We start from the raw sequence: 24,189 nt of genomic DNA, 5'->3' as shown, positions 1-24,189 counted from the left end.
TGTTGTGAAATAGAATGAAAATCATATTTTTATGGTTTTTTTTATGAAAAATATATTTATCTGCATTTAACGATTCAACTAAAACATGCACTGAATCACCAATCCAGTGTACATATGATCCTTTTTTTCAGAAATTATTGATAACAAACAGGGCGAACGATTCAATAAGTACGGACACACATATTAAAAATATACACTACTTTTAAGTACTATTTTCAAGGAACTGAATTGTTCGATTGGTAGCATACAACAGATCAGAATGCAGCTACTTATGATCCAGATTCAGGTTTTGGTCACGATTGGAACAAGCCTACATTTTGCTGGTTGTGCTACCTTTAACAGCGATATCTGTGGTACTGTCATTTCAATATCCATTAAAAACTTAACGTAAAATGTAACAATGTTCACTCTTAAAGTAGTTTCTTGACTTTGATTATGATGTTCATCGAAATGTTAGTTCTTTCATTCTTAAGGCATACAGTTCGATGAAAATAATGCTTCAAGTGATTGAAAAACCTAGCAATGTCTGTTAAACATATAGTAAACTCTTTACGGCCTTGGGCCTGTTGTTCGAAACTTTAACCGGCTGTTATACTAACCGTCTGTTAAATTTTGATTCAAAATACTGGACTTGGTGAGAAACACTAGTATTGTGTTTTAATTTTATTGTAAAGAGTTTTCATTGTTCATAATTCTTACATTATACATTTGTTTTTCAAAGTCGTCTGAAATGCCGAAAAATAACTCTAAATGTTTACCAACCGTGAGCTTAATCGCCTGTTAAAGTTTTGAACAACTGGGCCCAGATCTTTTTGTTTTCCTATCAGAAACACCTAGATAATGCGATGAGCTAGTGGATAAGTCATAGAAACACAAGACGCCAAGTTCAATCAATAGGCTAAAAATACTATATCTTAAACAAATTTGTGATGTCAAGATTTTTTTTCCCCATTATGTATGGTAGTAGATTTGTGTCTATGTTCGATTTTTATATTAATATGTTCAATTATCGGACAAATATGCGATTAGTTGTTAATATTTCTATACGATAATCGCATACAATTAATAATTTTCATGTAACGTTTGTTCGATGATAAAAACAAAATGTATTTGATTATCGCACATACATTATTCAACTATTTATATGCCCAATAATCGGAAACATGTTAGATACATTACTGCATAGATACGGTCAATAATCTAAAACATATTTGATACAAACACATGTCTTCGATTATCGAACACATAAAGTAGCATGAATTTTTATAAGTATTCGATTATTGGACACACATTTAAAGATTTGTACCAAATATGTCTTCGATTATGAAATATGTCTTCGATTATTGGACATATAAATATGAATAAAAACAAAGTCTGTGCGATAATCGAATATATTTTGTTTTTATCATCGAACAAACGTGAAACATGAAAATAATTGCCGTTGTATCAACTCTTTTATTTGGTCTCATTCAGGCTGTATAACAGATTCATTATGTTAACATTACATGATACGTGTAGATTCATATACTATAAAAAAGTTATGATCTTTGCATCCGGAAATATGCACTCGTTCTTTAGCGGAAGAATTTTGCGCTCCTAAAGCCGCACAATAATTCCACGACACGCATTAAATTATGCTACGCACCCAATATGAAATTTAGGCGTAAGTGTATGGAATAAAAATGACGTTTGCAGGACCATTGTAACTTAACGGGGAATAGAAACGAGTTGGTAATAGGTATACATATTTGGCATTCAAATAAAGACAAAAATGTTGATAATATAATAGACTAACATACTTCTTTTAAACATAGTTTATGACAGTTGTGTAAACACTTAAACTTCTGATAGAATATGGACACTTTTTGAGAATTAGTTATGTTATTGTAAATAAAAAGGATTGACGTATAAATGTGTATGACGCAATTATAAACACAAAATGTAAGTTAACTCTTGTTCATATACACAATACTGATTTGTTTCAGCTTGTAAAGACGATTTCTGGATTGGGACTGAATGTCCTAATAGAACATGTGACAGAAATACGTCATATGTACAATGCTGTATGTATACCTTTAAGATGGTTAAACGGATAGATAAACATACCGAATTATTTCCTTTTAGGTGAAAATTAATGTTATTTCCTAGAACTGACATGTGCTCTTTTAAGGCCGTACAGGTCATTAACTGTTTCTCCCCTGTCATTTATTTGTACGAAACAATTTTCTTTTAACCCTTTGTAATGAAATGTAATTACAGTAACTATTTATACGTTATCTTTATGAGCACACTTCCTTCTATTATGGAAATATTTTTCACTTATGTTAAATTCATTTTCATTTAGTGAAATCATTTTATTTCATTTTTTCTACAATAAGACTTTCTGAACCATTCTATTCTTTTAAAGATTGTCTCATGATGCAACCACTGAACGGCGGGATTATTGATACTGATGTTGATAAAGTAAACGTTACTTGTGAAAGAAAAAGTTCTAAATTACTTGAAGAAAATAATCAGACATGTCTAAACAGTGAAAATTGGAGTAATCCAGTTCGTCTCTGCGTTCCAAAAGGTGTGTATGTTTCAAATAATATCCATAACTTTGCATGGAATGTAAATAACCAATTAAAGATGTAAAGAAAAACGAAAACACTGATTTCAAGGTTTCAAGGTACAGTTTGTGAAGAAGTGCTTGGAGTGGGTTATGCCACATCCCGAAGGTTAGAAATGGCTGCATTACCATTGTTGACTGCCACGAAATAATGAAACATGTGTAATTCTGTTTCTAAGATTCGACAAAATTAACAATCTAAATAGAGCGGTTCTCAGATTCATAACTTACTGGTACCCGATTAACATATAGTTTATCATATTTTTTCTTTGAATCACAGTGGCTGATACCTAATTCCTTAAGTCTATATTATACTGTACATGTTTTTTGTTCTATACGGTACTATAGGCTTTTTGTCCTAACATTCCCTTTACTCTGAATAAAAGCAGGAAGTTGGATTCCTGCGTGCGTTGATCTGTATACAGTCATCTCCTTAGTCATCTTAAAATTTAGGAATTATTTAAGTTTGGTTAGGCACATTTTAAAACCTTAGTGTTCCGTCCTTCAAATAGTACTGACGTAGGATGTTTGGTTTCTCATTAACATGTCCTCCTCATTATATGTAATGTAATCTTGCTTTGTGTTGTGTTATTAGCCGTAAGCCTTCCTTCTTTTCGATTAGAAGTATCCAGTTAACGTTTTTATTGAATCTATTTCAAAGACATGGCGTGGGAAATGATAAAAAGCAACATTTTAATCGTCATATATAATGTAAGAGGCGTGTTGATGAAAACTCCCTGCAGTCAACTATTGCCGGATTATTTTTTGTTTGCATCAATTCAGGTTGTGAGCTCTTTTTTTCGCATCTCCATGTAGATGTTATCAACATTATTAGAGTGCCTTATGAGTGTAAAAAAACAAAGAAAAATATCAAACAGGGAATGCCAAGCACCAAAAGCGCAGCCTCCTCAAAACGAACCCCCAAGAAGCTATATCACCTACCAGGACCTAAATATCAAAAGTGCTTGCATACGGGTAAGTGGACAGATTCTGTCTTAGAGTGCATCAAAGAAGGTAATGTGATCTCTGTTTTAAAAAAATCGAATGATTTAAAAGATACTGCTTGATGAACCGCCTTAGTATAGCTTAAAGACATCCAATGGGCATCTTTTACCGAAATATCATATCATCAGATATCTACTTCACATACATAAATTCCTCATCAATTGTATTTACCTTTACTAAATATAAAATCAAAATTTGAATATAGTTAAATGTCATGTAGTAATGGTTGATTGTTAAAATATCAGCCAGTTTTGTAGTGGTAGTACACATTAAATTTGTGTGAATCTCTACATGTATACAATGTATACCACTTAAAACCTAATGAATGGTACTGTAAATACAATAAACTTGTTAATTTTGTTAATTTTATGTTTACATAAACTATAAGAAGTCATTGCTCATGTTTTTAAGTATTGAATTTGGACCTAAGATACCTTAAAAGAGTGCCAACATCCAAGTCATTGCCGTTTGATAAGTTGATAATTATATACTTATAAAACGGCAAGAAATTGTTTTAAATGTTTATTGATACGATACAATCTTTATTGGCAACAGGGAAATAGTCCGAGTGCAAACAAACACATCTGGCAAGTCATTGCTATTCAATGAGGTGTTTTTAACTTCTGGTTATCGGCGCGGCACGCGGCTTTTCATGCATGCTTCCGGTGACTGGCATGAGATACAATATTTTCGTAACTACTTATAATAATTAATATAATAAATGGTTATTGACAAGACACGTGTGGCGTTTAAATATTAAGTAATTGTGAAGGCTTCCGGTTATAGACATGAGTCCAAAGAATAACTGCACCCTTTGGTGGTTCCATGGTAGATATAAAGTGGTTGCATCGAATTATTGCAAAATAGAGTCTTAACTCGTGCTGTTAGAAGTTAAGAAAAACTCACTTAAAGGCAATGGCATGCCTGAAGTGTTTATTTAAAGACTCAACACAATATTGTGTTTTAATGATGGTAATTATACGTTCGAAATACAGTACAAGCTTTGCTTTCTTTTTAACAGTTACACATTCATAATGACATTCTTGAAGAAAGATTCATGTGTTTGATATATAAATGTTTTATTGCAGTATGCAAAATACTTGATTTATTAGTTCGGTTAAGACCACATTATGTTTCAACAGTGTAAGATTTTTACCTAACATTGTTTTTTAAACATTAAAATATACTGAATAAGATTGACTGGATGAAAAAAAGCTAAATAAGTTGCAGATAAACCGTGAAAATACGATAACTCAGACTTTATATTGTAAACTGTAGCATGGCTGTATCATAATGATTATCCTAGAAGTTCATGTTCGGGAAAATGTTGATCAGTAGGTTGTGGTTGGGTGTTTAACAAGATGGATACAAGCTGAATGCACTATGAATAATATATGTAAATACATATGTCTTATTTAATTAATATTTCCAGACGACGTTGCTTGTCCGCAAACTACTGACAGTGAAGGACATGTTTGGATTAAATCTTCACCAGGGGAACATATTATTGCATGTCCTACTGGATTTTCAGGTAACTTGGGGCGTATTTGTTCAAGTAAGGATTCCGTAAAATGACAAAGGTTATCGTCTGAAATGTTTCATTTTAACGTCGCTCCAACAAAATTATAAGTCATACCAGCTTCTTTGATGGTGGGGGAAGACCCCACGTGCCCCTCCGTGCATTATCACGAGCGGGCACCTGGGTAGAACCTTCGGTCTTCCGTACGCCAGCTGGATGGCTGTCTCACATGAAAAATTCAACGCCCCGATTGAGGATCGAACCCACATCGATGAGGGGTAAGTGATTTGAAGCCAGCGACCTTAACCACTCGGACACGTTGGTCCCGAAATGTTTCAATAGTCGCATACATTGTCGACACTGCACTTATGTGGCATCTTAATCACTATATTTGGATGACGGTGTTCCTCCTAATTAAAAAATGTACGAATTGCCATTTTGCTAAACAAACAGTAATTTAAATTTTATCAAAAGAAAAATCGTGACAACGAGATAAATTGTTAATGACTCATATGGTGTTTTAATTGAGGTAAAATGCCTTGATGTTCAACTACAATACTATGCACATACCGACTTTGCTGTATTATATCGTAGATCTTGTCATCTTGAAATTAGGTAAATATTGTTTAATATATTAGAAGTAGGAAGTCAGCTTTGCATTATGCATTATTTCGGGGCCTCCGTGGCATTGTAGTTAAAGTCTCCCATCATAGATTTTGGTTCTAAAAAACAAGAAATAATATCCAACAGGGAAAGCCACGTTCAAAAAACGCAGCCTTCCCAAAGACACACACGAACAACTCTTGCACACCATACACAAACATGAACACAAAGGACAAAACAAGCAAATACAGGAACACAGTGGAGCACCGCCTTGGAACGGTCAGTGGCAAAACCACCACTGGGAAGCTAAAACCGGTTTATGGTGCACCTAACCTCACTCTTACCCCCACCATGTTCCAAAGTCACAAGACAGTGTAAATAAAAGTAATCCCCGCCAGGTGAAACCCTAACATACGTAAAGGCAACAGAAGGTATGTAATGTAAAACACAAAGATGCCCTTGTAGATATAATATAAAAATGCAATCCTTAAGAACCTAAAACGCAGCAGGTCTGCGGCTCAACTAGGTGTCCGCCCATGTCTACACAAATGCGTTGACGGACAATTTGGATCTCCCTCCAGCACCAGCTGCTGGCTAATTCGTCATTTGACATAAAAAAACATAAATGTGGACAATTTATGTGAACTACGTTACCATTTTATGAACTACGTTACCATCTCCAGCATGCTATCCATGTATTATACCTACGTTTGCATTTAATGTAGCAGTAACACACCACAAAGTCATCATATTACCACCAGAAAAAAGTAGAAAATTGATATATATCCTTTCGTTAACTTGCTTGATCTGTTACTAAACGACGACTGGTTAAAATATGACTGTTTGTGTTACTTTTATTTGATGAAATCACACATTGGACGCACCATCCTTGTTTACAGAGAACCTCTTGAAATGTAGTCAGTCCCCATGTATTTTGCTCCCCAAGAAATTAGTCCTAGGTTTAAAATATTACACATTTTGCTAATTTGATAGTAACGTAGTTCACGGTAACGTGGTTCACAAAAATAAGGTTATGTCTGTCTGACTTAATAAACATGATGCACAGTAAAACTGTTTCCCTTAATATTATACTGTTTACTAATATGTATTTAGTGAGAAATAGGTATACCTTTGTTTATATTGCATATAGCAGTAATGAATGGTAACGTAGCTCACAAAATAATGTAAAGTTAACGGGGTATCGATTTTATGGAGATATTTTAAAAAGTTGTCAAGACATATGCACGAAATAATTTCTTATTGTACCTTTTCTATGTTTTGACTGTCTTCGAGACTGATCATAGTACATATCTATATACGCATTGATTTTTAAATGTTCAGCTCAAAATGGTAACGTAGTTTGCAGAGATTTCTGTGACAAGACAATATCGCTAAAATAATGATTTGTTGTTTTTGTACAAGTCACCTATACAATGACATGCAAAAATTGCATTCAAAAAGCATCTTTTTTAGACCAAAGTAAGCTACCCAGAGTTGTGACAGGGTAATTTTGCCAAATTCGGGCGCTAATACGTACCATAATATTATAAAAGTACCATTGTCAGTTGCCATTTTTTTTTAACGTAGATAATGACTATAGCCTTAAATCAAAGCAAACGTTTTATACCTTTTACTATTTAATATGGAAGAATACGCTTGAAACGGCAGTTTTACATAATTGTCCACATTTCCGTTTTTTAATGTTGAGCCTATATTCTGCCGCTGTGATTCTAGACCCAACAACAATTATACATATAATTTTATATATTCATTTTTTGTCTACTAGTATTTAGCACAATTTGTCTCAAAATATTGTAGGGACTTTCACTAGACAATGTCAAAATGACGGCAAATGGAAACTTCCGAAGTATGGCTGTATCCGACACGAAGTAATTCAAATATCAACTCGGGTAAAGTATACAATGTAATTTAATTTTCGGATGTGATTCAAGTCCCTCCTTTAATACGTTGGTGATATACTAGACACAAAGCTTGCAACCCATTTTGTATTTTAATCTATGCTTAAGTCATATTACAACAATATATACAAAAATGTTTCAAAACCCTAACTTCTATTTCCATGATACGTGTGTGACTTCTTAACGTCAAAAGTCACAGAAAAGGCCATGAAAACATGATAAAAACCTGTGTCATTCAGCTTCAAAATACTAAAAGCTACCGCCAAATATGCTATGATACCTCATAAGCATTAGCATTGCCAGATAGGTGACTTAGACCCTTGAGGTTTATTGAGCTATATGTTAAAATTCACACTTACCCTAACTGACCCAAACATTCTACAAAAGAAGATTGAAGTTCTCTTCGGAAAAGAAAATAAGACAGCATTTTAGAATATTTACAATTCTTAACTTCAAAAGTCTCCCTGGAATGGACAGACAGACAGACAGACAGACAAAGAAAAGTTTACGTAAACTACGACGGCGTTCGTAAGGTACTGTAACTAGGAATGTATTTTTGAGAATGTGCTGACTTTGTCACACATTTCTGTTTATTTGGATTGAACAATTTCTCTCTTCTCGTTAGAAACATTCAGTACCTCAGTTTAATAGGGGTCATATTTGACAAAGCCATTGCTAGATGTAATGCCAAATTTGACACGAAAAATATGTTAGGACATTCCTTGCTGGTCTGAAATAAGTTCTGTCATCGTTTTGGAATTGTACAGTATTTAATATTGTAAGAATGATAAAAGCCAAAGGAAATCTGAAAATCGTTTCCAGTAAAAAGAATAGTTGGTGGGATAATTCGTTACTGTACGCTTTAAAGCATAGTTTGCCAATCACCCTAGTAGTATCAATGTTTTTTTTTAAAAAAGGAACCAACCGCCAATATTCAGGCTTCATGTAGAACACGACATATTTTCAGACGTCTGATGCTGTGCTACCTGGACAACGAGTTTGTTTTATTATTACTGTTACGATAATTAACTGGCCATACAGCTGTTTCCATTTTAAAGAGAGATATTTTGAAATACTCAAAGATGACAAAATCGCAAATGTATGTAAGCTAAACAGCGAGAGAAATCTGAAAAGTACTAAAAGTTGGATTTTAATTTTTCAACAAAATCAGCGACTAAACTCCATTTTTTTAAGTCAGAATCAATGTCGCCGACTTTGACACTTTTGCGATGATTAATTGAACATCGGCGACAATTTGAACATCACTAATATTTACATGCACAATTTAGGTAGATGACCTACAGAAAAATTCTGCGGAAGAAGAAATCCAAGAAGTTATCCGAAACATCAACGTTGTAACATCAAAACCTACAAAGTTCTATGGTGCGGAATTACTAGAATTATCTTCAGCATTGAATGATATAGCAACTGTATTGGTATCTGTGCCAGAGAGACTGAACGATAACATAACAAATGTGAGTGGCCTTAACGTTCCACGTAAGCCCATCAGAGACATTTTAGATTCGAATATTAATAGCTATGTAAATATTAATATAATTTACCTGGATTACTTAAAGGTATATAGAGAATATTAGGTTACTGTCTTTCTTGACTTAAGTTTATCCACCGAGTTGGAGAAAGGTTTATCTACGCGAGGCTTATACATCATCGGTGCTAACAGAGCATTCGTGTACAAAACAAGCTGAATGTTTTTGACTCGGATAAATTACAGCCGAAATCAACGCTTGAGATGAATTCAAATGACCGCAGTCTATATCTTAAATTTACTCCGTTTCCGTACAAGACAATGTGAGATAAATGAAATTCCTTCCGTCATGAATGGTTTAAATCCAATAATTACAATAAACGACAGCTTAAATCAGGTTAATTGTGTAAATATTTAACTGAAATGAGTGAACGCCAGAATACACAAAGTCAAGGTCGATTCACCAAGACTTTAAAAACTGCCACCGTAACATTTCGTGTTGAGATTTACTTGGATAGAGACAACCAATTTTTTTCTTCTTTCACCGTGGTTGTCCTCTTAAAATGATGAAAATTTGTGCTTCGAACTCTCGGCCCAGTTTACATTGCCTATAGCACATATATTTGAAAAGTAGTCCGTTAGTTAAATTGACGGTATAATTCTATATTGACCGAATAAACCTCACATTTACACGGCAGGCAGATATCGGCCTGATAAATGCATAATGGTAGGATAAATTATTATATACCTTCATTTCATATTTGAAAGTACGAACAATTACTACATTGCATCAGTGTAAATATTCAAATGTACAAACTGCATTGCGTGATAGGTTTTGAATACTACATAGCAATAAATTTATAATTAAACACAATAGGAATAATGTAACTTATTTAAATCTGAAAATAGTTCTTTTAGCAAATGGCTATTACTAGGTATGACATTTCATGAGATAATCAGTTCATATGTTTGGCCAAGTAAAAGATATCTTATGAGGACTTTTAAGTTTGAATCAATATAATGATGAAATATTCCATTTAAACATAAGCATAGTGCATCTTCAATACCTGTTCACTGCCTTTTTGGCTGCAAGATTGTGAATATCTCATCCGTATAATTGTGTATTGAATAGAATTTCCTTGAATCAGCGAGCAATCTGATCAAGAGCTCAACACATGAGGGATGGAAACATATTTTAGAATCCGTAAGTATTATTGAAGTAATTATGATTGCCTTTTCCAAGTATTAAGACATGGGAGGAGAAATGGGACATCTTAATACAATGTAATTTATTCATTAACAACACAAAATGGAACCGACAAAGTGGTCTCTCGGGAAAGTTTGACTGCATTAGTAATAACTATTTTTCATCTTAGATACACTATGTTACGTAATATGAGTGTATTAAATGCTGAAAACTGCAATCGTTTATTCTTAGTAAAAGCTAATTGTTTAGTTATAAATACATAAGCCTTTTCTCACTGATGTGACATAGAAAAAATACTGTTTATCATAATATTTTTGAAAATACCCATTATACAATGAAAATATATATACCTAATTAAAATTATTTTAAAAATTAATAAACATTCAACTTTGTATATAACATTCAACTTTGTATATAACTTCTATTTATCAGGATTCAGGGGCAATTAGTGTGATAGCTGCAGTTGACTTGTTTGGTAAATCATTAAGCCAGTCGCTTAGAACAACAGAACAGATAAAGAAGACTTTTATCAAAACAAATATTGGTGAATAGGTTTTCTATGTAAAATAACAAAATGACCAACTTTATTTACATTGTACAAAATAATATCATGTCAGAATATGTAAAAGAACATTCTAGCACGTAGTGTAAATAAATATCAAGGTCAAACACTGTACGCACGAAAGTGAACTTCCAACCATTTACATCTACTGCCTGAAGGGTAGGGGAAACTGACAAATAACGAGTAATATATTCAATATATAACATTTCGCTTCTGAAATTGTATTATGATTATTTTCCATTGCTAATCTTTACATCTCACCATAAATCAATCAATACATATAAATTGATATTTTCGATATTTGAACAGCTTTTGAAGTAAAGAAAATTATACATGAAGACGTATTATTCCCAAATCATACAACTAAGAAGCAAATGAACGAGAGCTTTTCAGAATGGCTGGAAGACATAGACAGCTACATACTAATGAAAGCAGCATCATTTCCAGGTAAGACAATTTGAGCCGCACCATGAGAAAACAAACCAAGTGCATTCGCGTCCGCGCAGACTGGTCAGGATCCATGCTGGTTGTTTTCAAAGCCTATTACAATTAGAAAAACCTACTATGCGGATGCGCAGGCTGGTCTGGATCCATGTTGTTCGCAAATGCACTATGTTTGTTTTCTCATAGTGCGGCTCATTTCACAAACACTGATAAATGAACATAAGAATGCTTTTTTTGTTCAGCCTTGACTTAAATAATGCTCAAAGGGACACGCTTCGTCCTCCTTCGCCATTTAAAGCGGGAAAGACTCCACATGATAAATAATTATTTAGGTATGAATCAGAACAAGGAATGTATATGGTCCGTAAAAACAAACGCATTACGATATAGCTAGCTATGGTTAATATTACTCTCAAATTGTCTTCATCATAAAATCAAAGTGCTGACTGTGGCATTTCGATATATTTTAAAACTAATGTACATGTCTTTACGTTTCGTCTTAGACGATACTATCGAATACATTGCTGAAACAGTGATATACCAAAATGTATCGGGGATACTTCCAAATCTAAACGAACGTCCAACGAAGGGAAGGTAAAGAATTACTTTATACACTAATTTTTATTAACTTATTTTTAAAATGATAAAATTTTGAAGTTGCACTGATGAGTTTAAATTATTTTTCAGCAGATTAAATTGCATTTCATTTTACAAATAAAAATACGATTATATTGGCACCAACTACGTCATTCAACTACAATATTCATCACGTTTATCATCGGATCAGATATGTTGACGTAAAGTTTCGAGACTTTTGCTTTCTTTATGTAGCAGAAGCAAAAAAGTGTAAGAAATGAAAATTCATTATATATTCATATCCATCACGTTTAGCATAAAATGTATACATGGTACCGTTAAACGATAGAGCGGTGAAAATAAAAAATTGATATTAGTAAAAAATGCAAGAAGAATGTTAATTTTCTGCGTTATTTCAAAAACGTTGCAGTATGTTTGGTTACTTCTAAGAATATCTTGCAAAAATTTCATTGTAATAAGTTTGCACCACTAGGCACTTTACGTGTTCTCATTTTTATGGATTTATTTTACCCTAATATATGTGGATAAAACCCTTTAACATAGTAAGATGCATTGTATTATATATATTTTATCTATATTGTATAAATTTACTTTTAAGCGGAAATATATGCATTATTACACTTCATATAACATTAACAGAAAGCCAAGACAGACTACTGTTTACTTTTTTATGTGACGATGAAACTTCAATTTTCTCTCATGAATAAACTCAGTTAAACCAAAAATGTTGTTATTTTGTACACAATTATTCCAGCAGCTTCAGAAGCTCTAGCACTGTCAGGCTCAATGGTCCTGTACTTTCCCTGAAAATAACACCGCAACTGACAGAAGTTTTGGATCCACCCATCACAATCTCATTTCAACATACAAATGTAAGCAACAATGACAATGCATTAAAATAAAACAAAAATCATTGAAATTTGAACAGTTTTCATACCAAGGTTATTACACGTTTCTAAGTGAGTGTTAAGATCACAATTTGGATAGTAATAAATTGTGTATATATATTGTGTTCAAAATATTATTACACGTTTTCCAAAGAGATACGCAAGTTTTTACATGCTTGATCACAGATCGACTACATATATACGTATTCATATTGGAGAAATTTTAAGGCGGACATTATTAAACATTATGCAAGTAGTTTTAGTGACGTATAATCCAATTACCAAAATATTTTCTTTTATCAGAAACAGCTAGTTAGGCCGTCATGTACATTCTGGCAGTTTCTTGGGTGAGTAGATATAAAATACTTAACACTCTTAATTTCGTCTATTTGGGATATTTATTACCCTCAGAGAAACGGCTTTGTCCATACTAATGCATTTAAAGTTTGCCTTGTATTTTACTTATAAAAATGTTCTTTCCAATTCAAACTCGGTGTAGTGTTTTCACATATGTTTTCGAAGAAAGATTTAACAAGTTAACAAACATTTTAGGTCGTGCTATTTGTATGTTTCAGTGGATACTGGTCAAACAGTGGATGCAAAGTTAAAAGTACTGATAGATATCGAACTGTGTGTGAATGTAACCATCTTACAAACTTTGCTATTCTAATGAGTCCTTTTAAAAAGGTGACTGGCATTAAAAAGTTTACTTTAAAAATAGCAACAAATAGGATACATATTAAGGGTCACCATTTAAAAGATATTGGTATTCTAAGTCTTTGATCATTACTGATTTCGTTTTCTGAAATAGAAGTGATGATCTATAGAGCTATATGCAAACGCAAATATTTGCTAGTTTAAACTAATTCTGAAACTGTTTCATAGATCGAAAAAGTAAAGAAAACTCATATAATGTATACCAAAAAGAGTGTCGAATAATTTTTGCTGGACGAAAAACTTTAATCTCAGAAATTTAGAAATGTGGCTATAGCCTTCTACTGACAGACACTTTGTTGACAACAACATCATTTCTTTTTACTTATTATTATGAAAAGTGTTGTTGAATAACATGTTTCTATTTATTCTTTCATATTTGAACTTCTGTTAAAAGGATAACTCCTTTTTTTGCTGGTGAAATGCCTGACTGGTAGATTTGCTATACATGTCCGTGATATCAGGGCGCCATTTAAATAAATGATATCAGCATTACTTAAAATATAGAATCTAACATCATGTACAAAAATGTTTAACAGGCTGATGTTTCTTCACTAGAGCTTAAACTTATGACGTACATTTCAATTGGAATATCTACAGTATGTCTTGTAGCAACGCTCGGAATACACGGGACATTGTGGCAGTAAGTATTTGTGGCAGTTAGTATTTGTGGCAGTTAGTATTTAAGTTCATGTGACTTGTTTTGTTTAAATTCCAATATTCTTTTTTTTTTGTATTTGTCAAACTGCTAACTATTAGTTTTATGTCATCTTATATACGTTTGGAAAATAAGACAAGTATTTATCTTGTTACTTTAAAAGGCAAGCAGATGTAAGACAAGGTAAAATAATACACTTATCTATTTAAGTTTTCAAAATGACATGTTTATATCTCTGAAATTAAATGAGTTACATGTTGTGTCTTACAGACCCACCATAACCTAGTGACCTACTTCCCTCCCCGTCCCTCTCCCACAACTTCATGAATGTCCTTTTGATAATACAGGTATAATACAACTATACTATAATGGACAATTTACCGTCCTGAATTAAAATATGTTACAATTTTATCTGCTTATTCAATCAGTCAATCCATTGTTAGTGTAGTACTAAAAGATAACTATATTACTCTGCAGAAAAAAGTGTGATCTAAACTTAAAACTAAGTATATCAAGTATTGCTACATTAACTCAATAACATGTTTAGACATTAAACACATTGTCTTGGCCTACTGTATGCCACTGTCAACTTAGAAGTAGATACTTTTACTTTTCAGTTGTATAAGCAAATTATTTATACTTACCATCGTGGCAAAAACAAAAGAATACAGTTATCTGTAGATCTTAACAACACGAAAGTATCAAAGGGACAATGATTTCAACTCATTTCCATTTTTGTTTATTTTATATGTTGAACATACCTGTACGAAAAAGGGACCTGTTTTACAGCTGTAAAACGTCTGTAAAAGACCTGTATTTTGAAATTACAACTGTAAAAGACCTGTAAGTGGAAAACTGATCAGAAATACAGTTAAAATTTTCAGGTGTAAAATATGAAGGTCTCAATTTACAGCTGTATAATTTTACTGTTGAAAGTTACAGCTGTAAAATGGTCATGTCTCAAAATTACAGCTGTAACATTTTTGGAGGGAAACATGAGTATTGTCAGCCATCTTTAATGCATTTTGGCGGTATATAACTGAAATTCACACAGACATCACATCTTATAAACTTTTGGAATTTAAAGCGGTATAGAGTAAGTACAGATGTTTAATTATCTATTATAGTTGTAAAAGGACATGTATAAGTACATACATTAACTATTTACTCTATACTGGAAGCCTATAAGTTTAAAAGAAATAATTACAAGATTGTCATATGTTTTCATGACTGACAAAGAAAGTTTTATAAACAAGATCTGCATATGTTCTACTTTGTATCATACTCTTGAATTTTGCTGTTAATATACTGTAATCATATCACATATTTACGTACTAGATCATTTATTTTGCCATTTTCATATAGTAATTGTACCTTATCTAGAGAATTGCAATTCAGCCTAAAACTTTTTGCACCTCTACTTTCGTCCCTTAAAATAATGCCCTCTTTTTCAATACCTATAATATTTCTACAGCTGTAAATTTTGGGCATTTTTACAACTGTAACTTTTTTCATTTTTACTGCTGTAACTTTTTTTACAGGTGCAGCTCATTTGCATATTTCGAACTGTTTTACAGTCGTTTGACAGCTGTAAATTGAAATCTACAGCTGTAAAATCAATATTGTTATATAAAATCTACAGGTGTAAATTTGGAATAAGCATGACTGTTATTTTGAACAAAAATACAGGTCTTTTACAGCTGTAAAATTTCGTACAGGTAGCTTTATACCAACAGAGATTATTAGATGCGGGCTAATTTTGGGCAAGAGGTTGTTTTTAAAAATTCAGAACTGGAGACAACGTAGAGGTTAAGTTTAAAGTCATGCTCCGCGGCTTTTCAAATTCTTATGTATGTTTGCAGCCCATGATTACAATAGGTAACAGTTAACGGGCACGCGCCACACTTTAGCACGCTTAACCACAGATATTTTATGTAGAATTTTATATAAGATAGATTCAGTTATGACAGGCGTCATTGTTCATAGGCAGGATTTTCATGCTTTTTCAGTGACAAATTAATGTTAAAATGTAGGACTGGAGCAGGTCTTTAATGACTGTGACTCACTGCAGACCTGGAGCGCCTGTATAAATTACAGACTCCGGTATATACCGGATTTAAGCAATTTGAACGAAGAGTATCTTTAATGTATATATTTTGTAACCACGTTAATAATAACCCTAACCTTAGTCAGTTTATTATACATATTATACACTACATGCGTGCAGACATGCAATCATTTGAGTACTTTTGCCGTGCGCACCATTTAATAATCACTTCGGGCACGCGCAACAGACCGCTACAGGTCTGCAATGAACAGCATCGCAGTTTAGTAAGGCAACGTCGTAGAAGATGACGACTACTGAATTTGTGTTTGCTATGCTTGCAGAAAAATTGTCCCAAACGAAAGTGCAAGAGAATGCTTTTCTTTCAATAAAGTTATGCATAACAGATTTCGGTTTCAGCCATATCATTTGACCTGTGAAGTGTGTTGCGCTTTTCATTAACTCTAATAAATAGATTTGATCAAGTCAAAAACACTGTTTAATAGTAATATATTTGTAACGATTATTTCCCTTCATTTGTAACAGGTACTTGAAAAGCTCACGTACAAAGTTGTTGATGAACCTCTGTGTTGCACTGATATTGGCATACGTGATCTTCTTGGCGGGTATTGAAAGGACGGAATTTTCAGTAAATCTACTTTTATAGCTTTAAAGCAAGAAAATGATTTGGGAAATGTGCTGAACTACTATAATAAAACAATAAATCATTAAAAACGAAAATTGTGATAAAGTATGCCATTTTTACATAGAATATGTAAGACAAAAGTCTTCCTATTACAAAATAAATACACTGCACTATTGATGTATACTTATTAAACCTTCTAAAACAACAACTCAGTTTTGTGTCAATATCTGAAGTGTTACGTGACATATATTTCTGAAAACTAGCATACGGCTAGACAATTAAATAGACATTCCAATAAAAAATATCCCATCTTATAATTTTACTCGCTTTACGACAACACATATTCTTTTTTAAAAAGAGTCTTAAAGAATCAAGACGATTCGACTTTCTTCTAGAAGCAGATTTTATTTTCAAAACAAGAACAAATCATTAAATTAACACGATCGTTTTATTAAAACTGGAAAGAAACTTAATTTCAGCATATTTTGGGAAAAATAAGCAAACTGCGCCTTTGAATCCATTTAGTATAGGCTCGCTTATTTAAATCTAATCGCATATACTATCGTTGGCTAGTTTGAAAATCTTTATACTCATAGTCAAACGAAGAAAAAGGTAGCGAGCTACTTACATAAATGCAATTTATTTATCAATTCCAAAAAATGCTATTTATGTACGAATTCGTATTTTGCGACTTTTTGAAATCAGGTTGTGTAGTTAAAATAAAAAAAAAATGTGTGATTGCATAATTTGATTTTGCTGTAACTTTGAAAGATATCATGCTATTAGCAATAAATTTGTTTCAATATGTATATTTCAGAAGTGGTATTTAATTAACTGAATGGATATTTGCATATCTTGTGTTACAAGAGTTAAATGTAATTCCGAATGTTTAACAAAATGCTTATTCCAAAGTAATCGTTTTCATGGATTCTTATGCCGCAATTCGTTAACAAAACCACTTAAACATCACCTTTGCTATATTTGAAATGTTTTTGAAATACTATCAAAATCCGAGGAAGATATTGAGGAACACTTTACTATGCATTTTAATACCAAACGCAATATTATACATATTTTTATTTATTTATTTTTGTAGATATTATGTACAGTGATTGCTGCATGTCTTCACTACATATTTCTGGTAGTATTCTGTCTAATGTTGACACAAGGTATTGAGATGGCGGTAAGCGTTATATATGTATTTAAACCAAAGCATCAGATGGATTGGCTCCTGATCATCGGATCTTGGCGTGAGTATTTAGACTTATAAACTCTGTTGCAAGCTTTATAAATGTATTTCAGCCAAAGTAGAATCCTGTATTGCTTCCTTTTTCATTCCATTTTTAAAAAGTTACAAAAATTCACCTCAAAGATACGTTTTAAGAAATGAATAGATGTATATACATTTCATAGAAATAAGGAAAAAGCGTTTAAATTTTTAATAGAAAACACACTTAATGCTCTTTTACGATAGGGCATGACGACGCTGTATTCTTTTTTTGTTGCCACTTCCTTCCCTCATAACGGTTTTCGCTAGTTTGTAAATTCTAGATGTATTACTTTATATGACGGCATAACTTGATTTTGTTGTTACTGTGAAAATTTATTAACAACATTACATTCTAAGCGTAGACTTAATTTCCAAATTGTTTGTTAAGTAATTTATAACTTACTGGCAAAAGAATTTAAGGCGGATTAGCTGTTTTGTCCAGTATAGTTAAAATGGTACTTTACGTTTTATTATTGGTAGCTTTCTATTTATCGTTACAAGTATTGAATGGTATATATGAACATCATGGCAGATCTTAAAAAATACCCCAAGAAACCTTTATTAGATTTCAAACTTTTCTCACATATAAGGAACAACAGTTTCGCTACCAATTAATTTAGCTTTCAAATTTAGTTTGTCCAGCTGCAGTCGTGGTAGTATCACTCGTTATAACAAAGACCAAAGGCTTTGGAAATGAGCAAGTGTAAGTTAGCATCAATATTTACAGATTTTACAGTCATGTGTTGTGCGTTTATCAATAATATTCACTTGAAAACTTTTGATTTTCAACATTTCTTGTTTAACCAGTTGTGTAGACAAATGTTAGATGTAATCCATATTTGTTGTGTACGCACATGCATACATTTGTATGTTGGCATAATTTAGACTCCATAAGCTAATCTGAATGACTATTTGTATTTTAAACAAATGTATTTGTTAAACAGGCTTATAAATAATTAAAAAAAATATAAATGCCTCTTACGTTAAACCTGAATTATCACTTGTTACTTACTGCCAGTAAAGATACAAAATTGATTATCTCGCTCCGTACTACATTGATGATTTGATTTTTCACTCACGATTTTCAGATGTTGGTTATCCACTGACACAGGTCTCATATGGGCTTTTGTTGGCCCATCTTTACTCGTTATACTAGTAAGTACGATAGCTTAAAACATAATAAGATCTGCTATTTTGACTTCTTCATGCTCTTTGTGAAGCATAATGTGACATTTTCATTTACCTTTGATTTTACGCTAACACTTAACGCTGTAAGTAATTAGGATTGGTAGGCATAAGTGATTATTTTATTTTTGTCGAGCACGCTTGATGAAGCGAAGACATAGTTGTCCAAATGGCTGTTCGGTGTATGTTTTTGTCGCATATTGCGTACTTTTTAACAAAAGAAATACCCAATAAAGGTCCATCTGTGGGAACGTCCGTGCGCACGTCCGTCCGTCCGGATTTGTTTTTCCGGACCGTAACTTTGACATGCATGGAGCAATCTCGTTTATATTTGGCATGAATGTTAACCTCAGTGAGACGGAGTGTCATGCACAAACCGCTTGTTCCTTTCTTAAAGGTCAAAGGTTAAATTCAATAATGACTTTGTCCGGAGCATTTCTTCTTCACGCATGGAAGGATTTTGATGTAACTTGGCACAAATGTTCACAAATATGTGACGGAGTGTCATGCGCAAGAACCAGGACCCTAGGTCTAAGGTCAAGGTCACACTTAGAGGTCAGATACAACAGTGACTTTGTCCGGAGCATTTCGTTTTCATGCATGGAGGGATTTTGATGTAACTTGGCACAATTGTTCAACATCATGAGACGGAGTGTCATGTGCAAGAACCTAGAATTACTTCCCTTTTTTATTACTATAAATAGCTTATACTGTAACATTTTTATTACTGGTCGTAGGGAAAAATCAAGACCACTTTTCTGTAGTACAATATGCGTGTTACATCCAATTTTGAGGTGTATTTTGACCTATCTCTACTGGTAAGAATTTTTGTGTGGACTTAGATTTTTTTTAAGATTTACTTCCCTTTGTTGTTACTATAAATAACTTATATTGTAACTTTTTGCAATCATTTTTTATTTGGCATAAATGTTTGCCTCAATGAGACAGGGTGTCATGTGCAACTCCTATTCCTTTTGACAGCTGGGGGGCTCGACATGTTGCCCGTGGGCATCTAGTTTACTTTGCTAATCGGAACGAAACGCAAACTCAATATTTTTCTGAATAATAAAAACTATTATCATCTTCTTAGTACAACGGCAAGTACTTAAATTTCTTTTACTAAAATATATTATAATTAGATATTAACTTCAAATGTAGAAAATCCTTGTCAAATATATCTAACATTATTAAACTATAGATTTATTTTGTATGTAAATTCGTGTCATGCGGTAACTGTTGGTTGTTTAAAACTCTTCAAATTTAGGTAGTTCACATTTATGCTGTTTTCATCAATACAATATACAGTGTGTACTATTTTTTACCTGTACATAATATTGTTAATACACAAAAACTTGTTAATTTCATGTTGTTGATTTTATGTTAACATATACCATATGGGGTATTTATTCATGTTTTTAAATATGAAATTCGGGTCGTCTAGAATATCTTTAATAGTGCGAGTAGACGTGTTGTCTCCTATTCGAAATAAGAAATATCGCGAAAATGCCAACTCTTCGATTTAATAACTTGTACACATAAAATTTCGATCTTTTACAGTTTAACGTCAGTTGCATTGTTCTCGTCTTGCGAGCAATATTACGCTTAAAAGCTGTTCAAAACACTGCAGCGTTGGAAAAAATAAAGTAAGGAACATAATTTAACCGTTAGGCTGCTGGCGATAAGTGATTTTGCCTTTGCGACCAGTGCAGGCTGATCATGGTACGCCCTGTTCGCTATCCAATCAGTGAGTTTTCAGTAAACACCCCTTTGAATAATAAATGGTACTGCCAAAATTGAATGAAGCGCCAGTTCATTTTTTTAATTTAGCAGGGTAACATTAATGCTCGTATATAAAAAATATCTAACAAGTTTCCGTAACCTTTTCAATGGTTAAACTTCATAGTTCTGAGACATTTTTCGTAAGGAATAATATTTTCTTCGTATACTATAAGAGAATAAATCGAACATGTTATAATGACATTATATATTATCATACAGGGGAAGCTTTCGTTCATTATGTATATTGCTGCCGGTGACTGGTGTGCCCTGGATACTTGGTATCTTCTATATCAACGAAGATTTATCTTTCATTCAGTATGTGTTTTCTGCGCTTAATGGCTTGCAGGTACGTTATATTTTGTCCGCGAAAAAAAAATACAAGCAATATGTTCTATACGTTTCATTTTTCAAGGCTAGAATTCGGACAAAAGTTTTCCCAATAATAGAATTTCTTTAAATTTTAGATATGGAAGAACAATCGTCTAAGAAACAAAAATTTGCAATAAAAATCATAGGTCACGGGTAATGAAAACCCTTGAAAACGACATTATCTCAAAATATATAACATATATAACATATTCCTGTTTCTTAGATGATTGTCCTTCAATATCCAAAGTTTGCAGATATTCCATTATTGGGAAATCCAGCGTTCGCCTTAAAACATCGTCTTGTTCTGTAGTTTACTTCATTTTTTAAAAAGCCATAACACATGTCACAATTTATATTTTAGCAATTACAGTCAAGCTCTTAAAATAACTTTTCAGCAAGAGCTACATTATACAAAAGCGTTTTCTTTAACATGTTTTATATATACTAGTATATCAGGAAAAATAGACTTTTAAATTCTGTGATATCTTAAAAACAAATTATGTTTGCTTTATATGGAAGTTTTACTGAAGTTGTATTTAACTTTATTTATTTATTATATTTCAGGGTTGTACGCTCTTTATGTTCCATTGTCTTCTGAATCCGGAGGTAATAGTCTCTGTTAGTTGCTATTTTTGAAAAATCAAGTAAAAAAAATCTATTCTATGGTGATCTATATGTTTCACAAAGATCTATTTACGGATTACTTTCTCTGTATATACTGAAGAGGTTCTGATGAAAGATACGCATGCATCACTGCCCTAGAATGATCTATATTTATCCTACCCTGATATAAGATATAGCACAATAATGGCCTGCCTAATAAACTTTGCTTTATCTAGTCAGTGGCAAGATATCACTCTTCCGGGAACTTTTGAAATCTCTTATTTTATCAAAATTTTGCATTTAAATCATCACAATTGTATTGGAAATGTCTGTACTTAGAAAATGAGTGGTCAGATCAAAGGTTTTTATCCTGGAACAAAAAAGTTATTGCTGTTTTTCACTTTTACAGCACTTCAGCCGGAAATTTTGAAAACAATATTTTTCCGAATATTTCATTGAAACTGTTATCATTGTATTGGAAATGTTCTAACTAAGAAAAGAAGTGGTAAAATCAAATGTTTTTATCCAGAAACAAAAAAATCATTGCATTTTTTCAATTTTCCACAAACTCAATTACACTAGCAAACGTCATATTATATGACATAAAGTCTGCACGCTGTTGCTCTTTCCAACGACTTTTTACCAATTTTCTGAACAGGTAGGATAAATAGAATATTAGATTACTGTCTGAAAACAATTAAATTTATAAGGCTCGTCTACGAAAAATGTAAGGCTCGGCAGAGCCTCGCCTAGTATATTTACTTCAACTCGCCTAATAAATTTAAATTTATCAGACAGTAACCTAATATTCTCTATTTGTGTAAAATTTCATGACGTTTTATCAGTGGACTACTTTGATATGTAGGATTTTATGGATTGTAAATTAATCAAAGGGCACTATTTCTAGCTAGTGAAGAGATACTGGCCAAGATTGCACTTGCACCACTGCTCTATAGTAATCAATATTTGTGTTAAATATCACGAAGACCCATCTAAAGGTTACTAAGATACAGTCAAAAATCCCTATATTAACAAAACCAGGCGGCAGGGGGAATCTACTTTTACATGTCAAGTGTGTGTGTGTGGGGGGGGGGGGGTGATGATATGAGTATATAATGAGATTCTAGCAGAAATGCTTTTTGATTCTTTTTCTTTATAAGCATCTCAACTTGTTTCAAAGATTTCAAGGGGGAAATTTTGCCTTTAGTTCTTCAAGAGGGATGATACTATGTTAGAGCAAATGTAGATGTTACTGATTAAAAACTATGTAAGGTTTGGAATTCTAGCTTTCATGGTTTTTTGAATTTTCAGTTTCAGACGGACGAATGGACATAGGGACGGACAAAACCAATCAATACCCCATCGTTTTTCGGGGGATATTAATTATCATAGATCAAATGAAGGATTAACAAAAATCTGGTATAATAATAACAACTAGAATTATGGCTCTTGATTTAGTCACAAATATGCATAAAGGGTATAAAAATGATTGTGTCCGGCGTATCTCACAAAATATTTGACGTGCAGTCATAAAACATTAGGGGACTGTTGTATAGCATTTAAAATTGTGCACCTGACTTTTGGTCATTGACTTAAAGTATAATATTATATAAAGTGCTTTAAAGTTTATGTTGCATATATCTTCAAAAACAAATCACATATGGTCATGAAACCTTATACAGTGGCAGGAAGTGGAGACACCTGTTTTGGAAGGACACACATCTAAATATATCTAACTTTTTTTTATCAAAACTCTACATACAGGTTAATTAGAAATGTAAAGCCTAAAATGTGTGGATACTCAATCAAAGATATTACTGGCTATTACAGGTAAAGAAAGCATACCTGCGCATGAAAGAGAAAAAATATTCCGCAAAAGCTCTCGTAAGTATCTAAAAATGTTATACTATTTTAATCTCAACAGTTTACTTTTCGTCACATGGTCCGGCTAAATTAACAAGTTTAGAATAGATTAGATGCTGTTGATGAGCTAGAGTATAATTATTGAATAGGGTAGCCCACTGAATGCAACAGGATATAGCAAATCACTAAAAAGTGTTTTCATTTTAATACTAATTTAA

General features: G+C 32.6%; 2 protein-coding genes across 2 annotated transcripts; both read left to right on the top strand.

The window, feature by feature from the left end:
* Positions 1 to 223: 223 nt before the first annotated feature.
* On the top strand, positions 224 to 5,537 carry LOC128549635 (uncharacterized). Its single transcript, XM_053526758.1, has 5 exons — positions 224 to 353; positions 1,986 to 2,063; positions 2,408 to 2,572; positions 3,395 to 3,586; positions 5,049 to 5,537. The coding sequence occupies exons 1-5, from the start codon at positions 260 to 262 to the stop codon at positions 5,189 to 5,191; spliced, it is 672 nt and encodes a 223-aa protein (XP_053382733.1). The 5' UTR covers positions 224 to 259; the 3' UTR covers positions 5,192 to 5,537.
* A 123-nt stretch (positions 5,538 to 5,660) lies between these two features.
* Positions 5,661 to 24,004, top strand: LOC123540681 (adhesion G protein-coupled receptor L3-like). The gene is made up of 17 exons (XM_053525881.1): positions 5,661 to 7,648; positions 8,947 to 9,132; positions 10,276 to 10,347; positions 10,783 to 10,894; positions 11,222 to 11,950; positions 12,708 to 12,825; positions 13,144 to 13,187; positions 13,416 to 13,527; positions 14,094 to 14,197; positions 16,803 to 16,905; positions 17,999 to 18,152; positions 18,806 to 18,875; positions 19,261 to 19,327; positions 20,915 to 21,000; positions 21,356 to 21,482; positions 22,070 to 22,111; positions 23,939 to 24,004. Exons 5-17 carry the CDS (start codon positions 11,832 to 11,834, stop codon positions 24,002 to 24,004), a joined length of 1,212 nt encoding a protein of 403 aa, XP_053381856.1. The 5' UTR covers positions 5,661 to 7,648; positions 8,947 to 9,132; positions 10,276 to 10,347; positions 10,783 to 10,894; positions 11,222 to 11,831.
* The last annotated feature ends 185 nt before the right edge of the window (positions 24,005 to 24,189 follow it).

Source organism: Mercenaria mercenaria, chromosome 16 (genome assembly GCF_021730395.1).
Source record: "Mercenaria mercenaria strain notata chromosome 16, MADL_Memer_1, whole genome shotgun sequence".
NCBI lineage: Eukaryota > Metazoa > Mollusca > Bivalvia > Venerida > Veneridae > Mercenaria > Mercenaria mercenaria.
This window is presented reverse-complemented; position numbering and strand designations above follow the sequence as displayed.